We start from the raw sequence: 14,692 nt of genomic DNA, 5'->3' as shown, positions 1-14,692 counted from the left end.
TAGTAGTGGAAGAGGGTGCCCTCCTCCGCATGCCATATGGTGGCTTGTGGAGTATCTATGTAGATGCAGATGTAGATGAGATCTCCCAAATTAGTTTTACTTCAGACTTCATGCCATTTAGTGTTTGTTTTATCCGTTTTCATGTTTTGGGATCTCTTCTAAAATTTGGTTTAGTAAAGGCCCGTCTACCAAGTCATATGCCTTTTTGAAACCTACAAATATGCATAGTAGAGATTTTTGTCTGAGGTTCGCATTTTGAGTATGGTTTTGGGGTCAAACTTTTGTCCTGGGCATGACCTTTTCAGTTCTGAATCCTGCATGGTATTCTGCTAATAGTTCTAACTGCTTTTGTGCTCTATTCAAGATACAAGCTTACAGGATTTTGTAGTTGACGTGTAAGAGACAGATCTCTCTAGTTGTTTACATCAGCTTTGTTGCTTTTTCTTGCAGTGGATGGATTAGAGGAATTTTCCAGTCATCAGGGATTGTTTTGGTTTGCTGAATGGTTCAGATTATTCGTGTAATTTATTTTGCAAGAGATCAGCTACAGCTCCATCCTCCCCTAATGCTTGGTTGTTTTTAAGTTTCTTGATGTGTAAATAAACTACTTCTTGTGCTGGTGGTGATGAATTTTCTGTTGTGATATCTGGATGTATTTTCAGGAATCTCTCTTTGGATTCTGGACAATTTAAAAGTTGTGAAGAATATGTGCCTAGTTCTTGGTAATTTTCTTTATTTGTCAAGGCTAATTTACCATCTTGTTTTTGCAGAGTTTCCTCGGTGGGCACCCTTTGATCTGATTCAGAAAGGTCTTGTATAAATCATGTATTTTATAATTTTTGAAGTTGTCTTCAACTGACTCCAGTTGGTCGTTGACATATTTTCATTTACTTTGTCTTAAAGTCTTGGATGTTTGTTTGCAAACTTCGAGGAATTTCGTCTGTGTTTCTTCTTGACTTGTTGCAATTTCTTTCTTTCCTTCTAGTGCATTCTCACATCTTTGATTATATTGAGGGTGTTTTGGGTATTTGTGAAGACGAACTGTGTCTTTCGCTGTTTTGAAGATTTTAGTTTGAAATTTGTCCCAGTCTTCTGCAGACTGTTCTCATTTTTCTGTTATTTTAGAGCCTTTGTTTTTGTGTAATAAAATTTTGAGATCACCAGTGTTTTCCTGTTGAATTTTCTTTCAGTTGTGAATTTAATTTTGATTATGGTTAAATAATGATCTGAATCGAAGTTTGAAACTCTGTGTACTTGGACATCATGAATTTCTTTTTGGTACTTGTATGATACTGTCACATGATCAATCTGAAATTCTTCTAAATGATGGATGGGTAATCATGAAGCTTTTTGTTTTTCAGGCTTTTTCTGAAGTGAGGTTGACATAATTTTTAGGTTGTTTTGTTAGCATAACTCAGCGAGTCATTCACCATTCTTATTGGTGAACTTGTGAGCAGGATAGTCTCCCACTGTCCTCTTGTATTTGTGTTCCCTGCCAATTTGGGTATTAAAACCACTGAGTAGAACTCTCACATCATCTTTTGGAATTTTGGCCATCTCTGTTTCAAATTCTTCCCAGAATCTTTCTGTTTCCTCAAGCTCTTTTTTATTGTCATCATTTGTTGGTGAATGTACATTAATAAAGATGTAGGTTTTGTTTATGAGTGTAATTCTTATAGTCATAAGTCAGTTCTTCATGTTTTTCTCATCTTTTACCGAATCCAAAACTCTTATGTCTACAATGGAGAAAAATGCCAAATAATGCTGATCCTTTGCCAATTCCCTTGTTTGTTCCACCTTTGAAGAGTCTGTAATTACTGTGGTCTGTTGTTTCTTAAGTTGTGAAGTGCGTTTCTTGCAGGGCGAGAATTTGATTTTCTACTTCGAGAGTTCTGTTGAGAGACTGTGTGTCTTTCAATTTTGCTGCTTGAATTAATGTCTGTACGAGGTGTGGCTAGAAAAAACCCGGTTAGTACTGGTGAAACAATAAAACGAATGCAATAAGGCTGAAAGTCGCGTGGCCTGTCACGTGACTCTAGCTCCGCCTACTGCTCAAGTTTCATCTGCCTCCTGCACTCAGTCTGCCCGTGGCGTCTGTTTTAAGTAGTTGACGTTTTGTCTGTGCGTCGGAAAATGTTGAGTGTACAGAAAGAACAGCGTGTTAACATCAAATTTTGTTTCAAACTAGGAAAATCTGCAAGTGAAACGTTTGTAATGTTACAACAAGTGTACGGCGATGATTGTTTATTGCGAACACAAGTGTTTGAGTGGTTTAAACGATTTAAAGATGGCCGCGAAGACACCAGTGATGACACTCGCACTGGCAGACCATTGTCAGCAAAAACTGATGCAAACATTGAAAAAATCGGTAAACTTGTTCGACAAGACAACAAGTCAACTCCTGTTAACTCAGACACTGCTCTGATTGTTAAACGGCGATCTTGTCGAACAAGTTTACCGATTTTTTCAATGTTTGCATCAGTTTTTGCTGACAATGGTCTGCCAGTGCGAGTGTCATCACTGGTGTCTTCGCGGCCATCTTTAAATCGTTTAAACCACTCAAACACTTGTGTTCGCGATAAACAATCATCGCCGTACACTTGTTGTAACATTACAAACGTTTCACTTGCAGATTTTCCTAGTTTGAAACAAAATTTGATGTTAACACGCTGTTCTTTCTGTACAATCAACATTTTCCGACGCACAGACAAAACGTCAACTACTTAAAACAGACGCCACGGGCAGACTGAGTGCAGGAGGCAGATGAAACTTGAGCAGTAGGCGGAGCGAGAGTCACGTGACAGGCCACGCGACTTTCAGCCTTATTGCATTCGTTTTATTGTTTCACCAGTACTAGTCCGGGTTTTTTCTAGCCACACCTCGTATATTGAAAGTGCCCTTGTAAGTGTGTGCTTTTCATGGAAGTTTACCAGAGCATTCCAACTTGCTCTCTCGCATAAGCCCAAGCTCCCCAGAATCTGAATGTTCGGTTGCCACTTTGGAGTGGGTGGATTGTCCTTCTGGAGTAATACTGTCTTTACTCTAAGAGTCATATTTTGCTTTCCATCAACTTTCTGACTTTTGCTAGCCATGTAGAACCAGGGATTGTGAGTTCCTGGAGGATATTTACAGCTACATCTCCTAGTGAACAGATGCTGACTATACTGCCACTTAATCCAAGTCAGATGCAGCATGGATTTTTGGTGTCTCTTTGGTCTGTGGGTGGTATTTCATTTCCCATCCACCCTGCATATCTGCTGGGCATTCACTTTACATCCACCTGGGGACATGACAGATGGGGGTTGACAAACCCCATGCTTGATTATTATTATTATTATTATTATTATTGTTTTGATGCCATTACTGAAATCGGTTGTTTTATGTTTATGGCAAGGTCTTACCACAATTTAGATGTGTCTCCTGTACCTGAATTAAATGATTTACACTATGTGCATTGCTAGACTAATAAACCAAAATTCACAATTCACTACTCCATGCTTCAAAAATTCTATATAACATAAAAAAAGCACCATTAAAAACTAAGAACTATTCTAGAAATAACAACCGTGATATGCCTAGAGCATATGGAACATTCATTGACCAAGAAAAGCCTCTTGATACAACAGATAGGAAGTTAGTATTTAGGGAATCGAACAAAATTGGAAGAGAATATTAGATATACATTTTCCTTCATGGAACCATAGTAATGAGACCCTAAAGGATGTTAACTAAATCACAGGTGTACAATGGAGAAATAGAAGATTGATTCTCCATGTACATCAAAACTAAAGTACCATACATAAGCGGTCATTCGCTCAATGAGGCTAGAAATCAAGAAGAGGCACCAGGTGGGGATTGCCCCTTCTCCCTTTTTATTTAATTCATTTATAGAAAAAAGTATAGAAACAATGAGTAATCACATAAAAGGAACAAAAATTAATGGTAAATAAATATATTGCTCTAGATTTGAATGTGATATTGCCACGAGCTGTGGTGCATCCAGTGCGGCATAGCAGTTAAAGTCACTCGCTGGCATGCTACGACTAGCCAGTTCAAACCCAGTCACCAGCAGTTATTTGTTATTTAGAGTTTGTCATTCTAGAAGGTTATTTAAATACCTTATATTTGTATATTATGAAATATTCAGTGTTTGTGTAAATAGCTGCACTCTCTGTCCAGCAGGTCAGTTCAATTCTGGCTGTACGTTCATGTCAGTTCTAAGTATAGTGCTTCATTGAGAACCCTGCATTCAGATTTGGACTTGATTGTGGTTTTGATGTGACACTGTTTGGTGGAGATACTAGGTACTTAGAAACATCTATGTCACCACATCTCCAACAAGGCAGCATAAGAACCATTGCGTATGTGGACAGGAACCAGGATACAAGCCGTACATCATTGTAAGATCCATATATTCAGGAACAGGTGAATTCCAAACCAGCAGTAAATCAGCTGCACATCTGGCATCCAGCATTGTTTTCTGAGGATGCTGGTCAGGACCCAATCAAATGGCTGTAAACATTCAACTGGGTTGTCAGTAAATATGACAGATAGAATGATATGATGTGTTTTTGCAGATGTGTACTTTTACTTGGATGGCACAATCCAGCAGTGGTTTGAGAATGATGAAGTGAAGTGCAACAGATGGGACAAATTCCGATTTGAACCAAAGATAAGGTTTGGCAACAATTGACAGCAAGTTCACTTAGTGAAAGAACTGGGTCCAATGTTACAGAGAAACAACAGTCGTACGCTCAGAATGTTTTGAACCTATGCCATATCGTGAATCCCAACATGATAGAAGCTGAGAACACTCACACTTGATGAAAGGGATGACAGAAGACATTCACCAAACTCTTCTGGTAAAGTACCTCACCATGACAGAGGAATTCATTAAGTGGTACCAACACATCAAGAAAAAAAAGAAAGACTTGGATGAAAGAGGTGTCACCAATCGAACACACTGATAGGGAGAATGGACTCAGTCAACTCAGACTTATGCCGCAGCACTAGGCCAAAGCAGATACGATGAACTCCTACATGAAGTAGAATGCCCCACAGAAGAACACTCATTTGGAGGACAGAGGACAACACACTTGTGTTTTTCCACTGTGGAAACCCTCGACACATTGTACACTACTGCAGATAAAGAAGGCGAGTTATTGGTGACTACCACACTGTGTCAGATAATGACCATCACAACAGTTCTATTCATGCTTATCAGCTGCAGACTAATTATTGTCACCCTATGGAACAAATCCCATCACTGTACCTTGGATGAGGTCACTTCCCTACATGCCACATGCAGCAGCTCTTCCAATCATCTTACAGAGCTACCAGCCAGTCAGTCTAGCTATCTACTTTAAGGAAACTAGGTGAGGCAACCATCGAAGGAGCTGCGACCACCACAGATGCAAATCCTCCATGGATGACAGTCACCAAGGTGTCAGGAAATGTCACTGACATCATTATCAATGTGCAACCGGACTGGACACTAGTTAAGTTCGGGGCTTCCTTTTCTGTAATGTTGGAAGCCCTTCATCCTCTGTCAAAGAAGACTATGTTTTCTGATACTAAAGTGATTGTGACGAAAGTCACAAATGGGAAATATGTCCAGCCAATAGGGATATGTATTGGAAGAATAAGTATTAATGATAGAACACAGCCCTTCAAATTTAAGTAATCATAGTGTTGTTCTCAGACGAGGCTTCCTGCAGGCATCACAAGCACCTGTAGACTGTATAAGATCAGAGCTCCAGACTGGTGGAGCTATCTCAACAAGCACATGTTACAAAAATTGTTCTGGTCAGTTGTTTGCCACTGAAGACATTATTCCACCATCATCAACAAGATGAGTTCCAGTCATCAATTGAGATACTCAGTTAAACTGTGACTCTTTCTTTGATTGCTAAAGGCTCCTCTGGCTCATGTCAAATATCAGCAATGATCATAAGTATTGTTAGGATGCTTCAGATCATTAATTGTCATGCGAAACCAAAACTCATCCCTAAAGGTATGTACATACGGACAGCCAAACAAGTCTAGGAAGAGCACTTACTGTCATCGAAGAAGAATCGTACTCCACTACCACTACATTTTGTATGCTTTCATACATGGAGAGGAAAAGACACCGCCCAAGTGGTCCATGGTAAAACACCCAGTACCTTCCACCAATTAGCCAGTGTTTGCATAGAGTGTTGCCAGCTGGACAGTAGTTAATCCAGGAGGAAGTGGAGAAGGTACTACAAGATAACTTCATTGAACCTTTGGAGAGACCTCGATCCTCTCTTTTGGCCCTTGTGAAAAAAGGATGGCATGTAGCATTTCTGTGTCAACTATTGAGCACTGTGTCGACTATTGAGCACTGAACAAAACCACAAAGAAAACTATCAGTCCATTGTCACACATTGATGACACCAAGACTGCTTGAAAGGAGCAAAGTATTTCTGCTCCATGCACTTGCAGATGGGCCACTGGCAAACTGGAGTTTGTGAGGCTGACCTGAAAAGACTGCCTTATTCAGGAAGGTACTGAAAAGATGATATTTTATGCTTCCAGGATGCTCCCCAAGTTTGAAATGAACTACTCTGCAACTGAGAAAGAGTGCTGTGCAGTTTTTTGGGCTGCTGACAAGTTCTCACTGTATTTATTGTGGTGAATCAGAAATTTTTACAGGACATCTTGGGTTATCTATAGCCAGCTATCATGAACTATTTCTGTGACACTCCAACATCCGGCCACCTGTGATTTTTTAAAACTTTAGACAGGATGACAAAGATATCACTGACCAGGTCTCTGCCAATCCATTGACACTACGTGAACCACTGTAAGAAATGTTCCTGATGGGAGCACATGCCACAATTACCACCAAGGCATCTGGTATCAATCCCTCCCGAAGCAATCCCATTTCCCTGAATTGGAATTGATCTCTTGGGGAGGTTCTCAAAACAAACAGGTAGCAGTGGATAATAATCTAAACTGATTACCTCACTTGCTGTGCTATTGCTAAAGCTGTGCCATAACCCTCGAGCTTCATAAGTGATGTCAGACAGTTGGCAAAAGATAAGATATGGCCCAGTGTAGAGCTTTAGTAACTTTTCCAATTGTCTCTCATACCACACAGGTCTAAAAATCCATACCAAGTCTCCTGAGCGGTATCTCACTGGCTGGTACTTGGTCTTCCTCCTGGACATCCAGTGTCTGTATTGAGCCAGCTGCTTTGCTTCTTTGGTCTTGGCAGTGAGATGTTTCACACAGTCATTGTTAGTATCATCCAGCTGAAATGAGAATAGTGTATCTACTGTTGTTGTGGCCTCATGACCATGGAGCAGAAAGAACATTGTGAAGCCTCTAGTGTCTAGCTTCAGCGTCTTGTACCAAATGTCGCTATGGGTAATATTGTATCGCAATCTCCTTGTCTGACATTAACATATATCAAGAGCATATCTGCCAATGTCTTATTAAGACAAGGACCTTCATCCTTGTTTTTTACAAACCATAATTGTGATATTCCACATTAGTAGTTTTAGTAAAAAATTGTATTTAATTAAGCATTAGTAAGATTAATATAAAAAAGCAACAAACCTGTTCTTGTGTTATATGTTCTTGATACCCGTACTGACCCAGATGAGATGGTGATGCAATTGGTGACTAGATAGTTAGTGATCTACTAGGTGAATGTTATTTCCTGAATGAACATACAACACCAAACCCATATTAAAATTATTGTTATTGTTTATATACAGTATAAATAATGTATATTAAAGGCAACAAAGCCCACTTGATGAAATGTGGTATGAACCATTAGTCTGTTTTGACTGTAATGGGTTCTTTTTTCACCCTCTGTATTATGAAAACATTGTACTTTTATTATGATTAATTTGCAATACTTTCTATGATAGAATATTTTATAGTTCTTATTCATCAACATAAAAGCATTTCTGTCTAAAATGAACAGTGAAGAAAAGGAGCAAATTACACAAACAAAGATGTGGTTTTTAAATGTTTATGTTGAAGCAATGGTTCAGAGAAACTCAAACAATCATGTAATGCCAGACTCAGCAGCCAGAGACTGTAGTCATGCATGTGTGAGTTTTGCTGTGTGTGTGTGTGTGTGTGTGTGTGTGTGTGTGTGTGCAGGGGGGGGGGGGGGGGGGCACAATCTATTTCCGATGAAACCTTACTGGCCAAAAGCTTACTTTCCAACAGTCTTCTTGTTCTGCCTATCTGCAGCTCAGCATCTCCACTATATGGTGAATAGCAGCTATCCTTTTCATAATACTGAGTATTGTGAACTCATTTTTTCTTCAAAGCTTTTAACCCTATAGTACGTAACACAAAAGACCTTACTGTAAATTTTATATCAATCACCACAAATGATCTTACTCATGCAATTTCCTTCATGAACTGGTTAAAATTTTGTGTTAATCTCCAATTAACTTCTGATTTTTTTAAATGGAAGTATGAATCTGGATTGAATTCCTCACTTTTATTTGTCCTGTTTTTCCGTCCTTACTTGGTATGCAGTCCAATCTGTGCACTGTCATAGTTTTAGAAGGTTGGTACTGATGACAATGAAAATTACACTATACTTTTGTACATATTCGTTATATGTTACCTAATGAAATACCAAAAAACATGTTTAATTACTTAGATTGAAGTTGACAATACTTCAAAAACCACCAACTACTAATCACAAGGTTTTTTGTCTGGTGCTACCCTTGGGTCCCCTGTTGTGCTCTATAGTGATTTTGTGCTGCTAGCTGTTGTTGAGATATGAGAGTTTGAAGAGGTTGTCATCCTACTGTTGTGGTTGCCAGGATATTGTCTGGCTATTTTGCATTAATATATTTTCTAAGTGGAAAAATATATGATTGTCTATAATGTTCTTAAGTGTTTGTGAATACTCTAGATTTTTTGAATGTTCTGGAATACAATTTGGGAATGTCACAAACTCTGACAAAAGTGTCTTAAGCAGTGAGACAGAGGAAGAAGGAGAGGGGGGGGGGGGGGGGGCAGGAGATGGGCAAATACAAATGCAGAATATAGTACCAGGGGACAAAAAATCAATTGATACTACAATGAACCAAGACCAGAGTGTAAACTTCTGAACAGTATTCTCAAATTCTCCCAATGTTCCTAGTATTCCCTCACAAAAAACTTTTAAACAAGATCGGAGAAGTTGAAATATTAACTGGAATATAAAAAGGCAAGTCAGTATTAATAGCACACATTCCACTCATTTGAAATAAGTTCCATTCAGTTTTAAAAGGTTCCAATTTCTGTTAAGATTAGTGTACAGTGTGACTATCAGTATAGCGTAAGGGCTGCAAACATCTGTCTTTGCACTCAAAAGTAAAAAACCAAGTGTCATTTATAAGAATACCAGTAAACTCCCAATTCTTTACAAAATTGAATTCTGGTACATAAAAAAGCTTCGAACTTCTGATTGCTTACAAATGAGTTAATGTGTTAAATATTTGACATTAAGTATTGAAGTGAAGAAAAGTTGAGAGATGGTTTGATATTATACTTAAAGCTTGTTTGAAGTTGCTGATTGCATCAAACACTGGATGAATATCATCTGATAATCTGCACTTTGTTTTAAGCAAAACCTAGAGTTTCAAGCTTTTTATTGTTTATGATGTCATATCTCCTGAATTATGTATTGTACAATAACATAATTTTGCATGTCCATTCATTGGTATATTTGGATACCGTCTACAAAATGTGTTGTGATTACAGTTATTAGTAAAGAAGTAAAAAATTAAAATGTCATGGTGGATGATGATGTTTTACTGCACGAGTACTGAAAATCTAGAAAGCAATAACCTTCTTTGCTTTTATTATTTTGTGGGGGGTCTCAGTGAGAAAATGTTTCTTTAAGGTTTGAAGTTATATGTAAAGTTTGTTGCATGTCACTAAGTGCTGTCATGCTCAAATACTGGATGAATTTAGTCTGGGTAATTTGTGTGTGTGAGTTATGCTACCTCAAAATGTGTGAGTCATTCAATAATTAAAGAGCCAAATTGGTCTGGAGAAAAAAGCGTTTATTTTTACAAAACAATACTTTTTCTACTTTTCAACATAATACCCTTGACCATTTATGCACTTGTTCCAATGGGCTACAAGCTTTTTTATTCGAGCTGCAAAGAACCCATTATGTTGATGTTTGAACCAATTTCCCACAATCTTTTTCACATCCTCATTGTCCTGGAATCTCTTCCCACTTAATGCCTCCTTCAGTGCACCAAACAAATGGAAATCACTAGGTGCTAAATCAGGGCTGTAAGGGGGATGAGGCAATACTTCCCAGCCCATTTTGTTGATGGTTTCATGGGTTAGTTGAGCAACATAAGGACATGCGTTGTCTTGCTGGAGAATCACACCTCTCCTCTGAGGTCAACGATGTCTCTCTCCCATCTAGCACCTTGTTTTAAAGCAAATCTGGGTAGTATTGGCTGTTCATTGTACGCTGCTCTTTGAGATAATCACAAAAAACTGGACCTTCAGCATCCCAAAACACCATCAACATGACATTTTCTGCTGATGCTTGGGCTTCAAATTTTTTCTTCACAGGTGAGTTGGTGTGCTTCCACTCCATGCTTTGTCTTTTTGATTTTGGGACCCATCTAGTACGTGTTTTGCGGTACTTCACCTTGTTACAGATAATGTTATGAACTGTACCAGTACTAACTTGAACCTTATCAACTATCATTTCCACAGTCACATGGTGTCTGGCACAAATAATGTCATCAATTTGACTTTCGGAGTTGAAACTGCAAATGGTCGGCCAGAATGGTGTTTGTCAGTCACTGAGTTGCAACCATTTTTTAACTGCTCTACCCACTTGTAAACATTTGCACAATTCATACAACCTTCACCATAAACTTTAGACATTCTGCAGTATCTGCAGTATCTATTCACTGGTTTCACACCTTCAGCAAGTAAAAAACGAATAACAGAACGTTGTTCAACTAATGAGGACGTTTCAAGCAGACTCACCATCTTGAAATGTACTTTTAAGGTTATAAGCAGAACAGTGTTGATACATCGGCTGATCAGGGCTCATCCCAGTGATGCCAACTTAAAGCCATAAAAGTACCAAACTTGCCCTACTAACTGTTTTTTCCCCAGACCAATTTGTCTCTATTTATTGAATGACCCTCATATTTACACAGTATCTACATGTAATACTTGTCATATTGTCTTAAATATTTAATGTAAGACCTAATGAGTAGATGATAATAGCATTTTAAATTTTTAATTTCAATCAATAATTATATGAAATATTGAAAACCAAATCTTTTTGTCCCTGGAAGCTGTAAAATAGGCAACCTGCAACTGGAAGTAGGTGCTCTGAACTGAGTCAGCCATATAGTAATGTTGACAGATTAAAACTATGTGCCAGACCAGGATTTGAACCTGGGATGTTTGCCTTTTGTGGCCAAGTGTTCTACCAAATGAGCTGTCCAAGCCTGAGAAATGGCCTACTATCACAGCTATACATTTGCCAGTATCTCATCTCCTATGAGATGAGGTACTGGTGGAAATAAAGCTGTGAGGATGACCAGTGCTTGAATAGCTCAGTAGGTAGAGCACTTGGCCAAAAAAGGCAAAGTCCTAGGTTCGAATCCCAGGCTGGCACACTTTTATCTGACATCAACACACATTCCTCTGCAGAGTAAACTTTCAATAAGTTGTATGCTATACAAATAAGATGATTAATTGCTTATTTATTCCAGTTCAGAAAACAAATGGAAAAAAGAGCAAACAAAGCTACTATTCAGCATAATTACTTTAAAGATACAGCTATGTCATTAAGTTACACATGCTTTGTTTGATACCTGCTGCGAGAGTGGTTGATGAGGCAGGCTGGTGGCTTCATGTTAGATTCAGAGTCAGAGCTAGCCAGTGAATAACCTGCAGGACGACCACCATGTGCTAGCTCCCGCCTGTAATTGTCTGAGGAAGATGAGTGTGGTGTGGATACACCACCATGATCTTCAGCTTGATACATACTTGTACCTGAAAAAATTGCTTGAATATAAATTTTCAAAATTTAGCTCTTGTTTAGCAGTCGATTCTAGAAGTAATTATTGTTCTTTATTACTACATTAAAGTAGAAATATAATGGTATATATTGTACCTGATAGGCCATTACTTTGATGGTGTGGTTTCACGTAGACATGGCTGTTCTTCGGAATATCACATACAATTTGTGGATGAACAGTAGCTCGTTTTTTCTCCATATATGACAAAGACTCATGTGAAGAGTCATTGTACCTATGAACAAGAAGGCAGAGTGGAAACTTCTTGTATGTGACAACAAGTATAGCGTAGTCTTTGAATTTCTAACATTCCAAAACAGTATCAGAAATAAAAACACATGAGTTGAAGTATATTGCACCATCCATTGCATGAAAAATTTCTCAAACATCACACATAGCACTAATCTGATTACACCCACAAAATGAAAGAAAAATTTAATTTTATTCACTCAAACAGTGGAAACTCCAGGTAGGAATATCAACATTGTAGGAAAAGGCAGATTGCTGCTTTCCATAAAGAAGACATGTCAAGTTGCAGACAGGCACAATTCAAAGACACTCACATAAAGCTTTCAGCCACAGCCTTCATCAGCAAGAGAGAGACACATACCATTCACACATACAAGCAAGCACACCTCACACATACACAACTGCCAATTCCAGCATCTCAGGCCTGAGATGCTGGAGTTGGTGGTCGTGTGTGCATGAGGTGTGCTTGCTTGTGTGTGTGAATGGTATGTGTCTCTCTTTTACTGATGAAGGCTGTGGCCAAAAGCTTTATGTCAGTGACTTAACTGTGCCTGTCTGCAACTTGGCGTGTCTTCTTTATGGTAAGTAGCATTCTGTCTTTTTCTACATTTTTTATTTTATTCTTTCTTTTAATTGGTCCCCATTTTGATCATTTGACCCTTATGTGAGAGACTTGCTTTCTGTGTTTTAATATCTATTCAATTACAATGATACTTTGATGGTTATATTTTGGAATTTTCTGAGAATCTTAAAATATTTCATCTTCATGGGGTTGACACAAAGTGCTTAGGAACATGTTTCCTTCACCAGATGTCTCTAATTTATTTGTCATATTGGTATGAGTAAGTATGCATTTTGTTATCACTGGAACTGTAAAAAGAGGTTTGGGAGGTATGTATCCCACATGCAAGATTATGTTTCTACCTCTCTCTGCCCATCTTGTCCTGGAGCTAAATAATCTGCAGAAGTTTATATATCTGTCAGGAAAAGTATACCTGTAGAATGAGCCACTGCATGATAATGTAAAATTGTGTACTTACAGTAGGATTTATACACATGGGTGATTATTTTGGTATTGTGGTATTTACATAAAAGATTTAAGAAATCTGAAACATTGATCTGATTTGGCAGCATATCAAAAAGAGCAATAATAAATAAAAAAATCATATTGCACTTCAGTGCCTATATAAAAACGTGCATAGATTTTTGCTTTACACACACACCATATGGCACTCTATTACAAACACGTGTATATTTGAATGCAAAATTTTGTCAAAATTTCAATGTAATCAGTGCATAACTTTTGGAAATTTACAGTTTTGTGTAAATGAACAATTTCATCTACATAAATAAAACTTTAAATGTTTGTTTTTACAAAATTGCAGATCTTCAAAAGTTCATCTGTGAGTCCTTTGAAATTTTGGGGCAATATTGCATTCAAATACATGTGTTTTATATACCTACTGGAGTGCCACATGGTGTGTGTGTGTGTGTGTGTGTGTGTGTTTTGTAAACGTTATTACCAAAAGTCTCGAAAAGTTCTTGTCTGATTTGCTTCAGATTTTTACACAATACTCTAATGAACATTTGGACAGACATAGGCTATATATTTTTTAATATACAGGGTGATTGTTATTAACATTTAAAGACCTCCCAAAGTGACTTAGATGATGCTGAGGCAAGTAATGTAAGACACGTGAGGCTGCAAATGATGGGAAATACTCCAAACGTGGATCACGAATGTTGAACGTGTGATGTCATCAGATTATTTATTTATTTACAAGTCAAGTTCCGTAGGACCAAATTGAGGAGCAAATATCCGAGGTCATGGAACGTGTCAGTACATGAAATTACAACATAAAAGTAATAACAGATAAAAATAAAATGTTTACAAACCCGAAAAAAGTCAATCTATAAGTTTAAGTAAAAGCAGTCAACAATACAATATGAATCAGCTTACTTTTTCAAGGGACTCAACGACAGAATAGAAGGAGTGACCCATGAGGAAACTCTTCAGTTTTGATTTGAAAGCACATAGATTACTGCTAAGATTTTTGAATTTGAGTGGTAGCTTATTGAAAATGGATGTGGCAGTATACTGCGCACCTTTCTGCACAAGAGTTAAGGAAGTCCGATCCAAATGCAGATTTGATTTCTGCCAAGTATTAACTGAGTGGAAGCTGCTTATGCTTGGGAATGAGCTAATATTGTTAATGAGAAACAACTATAAGGAATATACATATTGACAGGTCAATGTCAAAATACCCAGACTCGTGAACAGAGGTCGCCAAAAGGTTCGTGAACTCACACCACTTATTGCCTAAACTGCCCATTTCTGAGCCAAAAATATCCTTTTAGAATGGGAAGAGTTACCGCAAAATATAATACCATAC

General features: G+C 37.9%; 1 protein-coding gene across 1 annotated transcript in view; it reads right to left on the bottom strand.

Annotated features, from left to right (window-relative positions):
* LOC124613089 overlaps positions 1–14,692 on the bottom strand; it is a gene marked incomplete at its 5' end in the record, with an annotated part of 146,726 nt that overhangs the window by 22,117 nt on the left and 109,917 nt on the right. The window contains 2 exons of the mRNA XM_047141677.1: positions 11,847–12,027; positions 12,149–12,285. Of these exons, the coding sequence (XP_046997633.1) occupies positions 11,847–12,027; positions 12,149–12,285 (318 nt within the window). The remainder of the gene's footprint in view (positions 1–11,846; positions 12,028–12,148; positions 12,286–14,692) is intronic.

Source organism: Schistocerca americana, chromosome 4, assembly GCF_021461395.2.
Source record: "Schistocerca americana isolate TAMUIC-IGC-003095 chromosome 4, iqSchAmer2.1, whole genome shotgun sequence".
Taxonomy (NCBI): domain Eukaryota; kingdom Metazoa; phylum Arthropoda; class Insecta; order Orthoptera; family Acrididae; genus Schistocerca; species Schistocerca americana.
The sequence above is the reverse complement of the archived record's forward strand: the minus strand, read 5'-3'. Positions and strand labels throughout refer to the sequence as shown.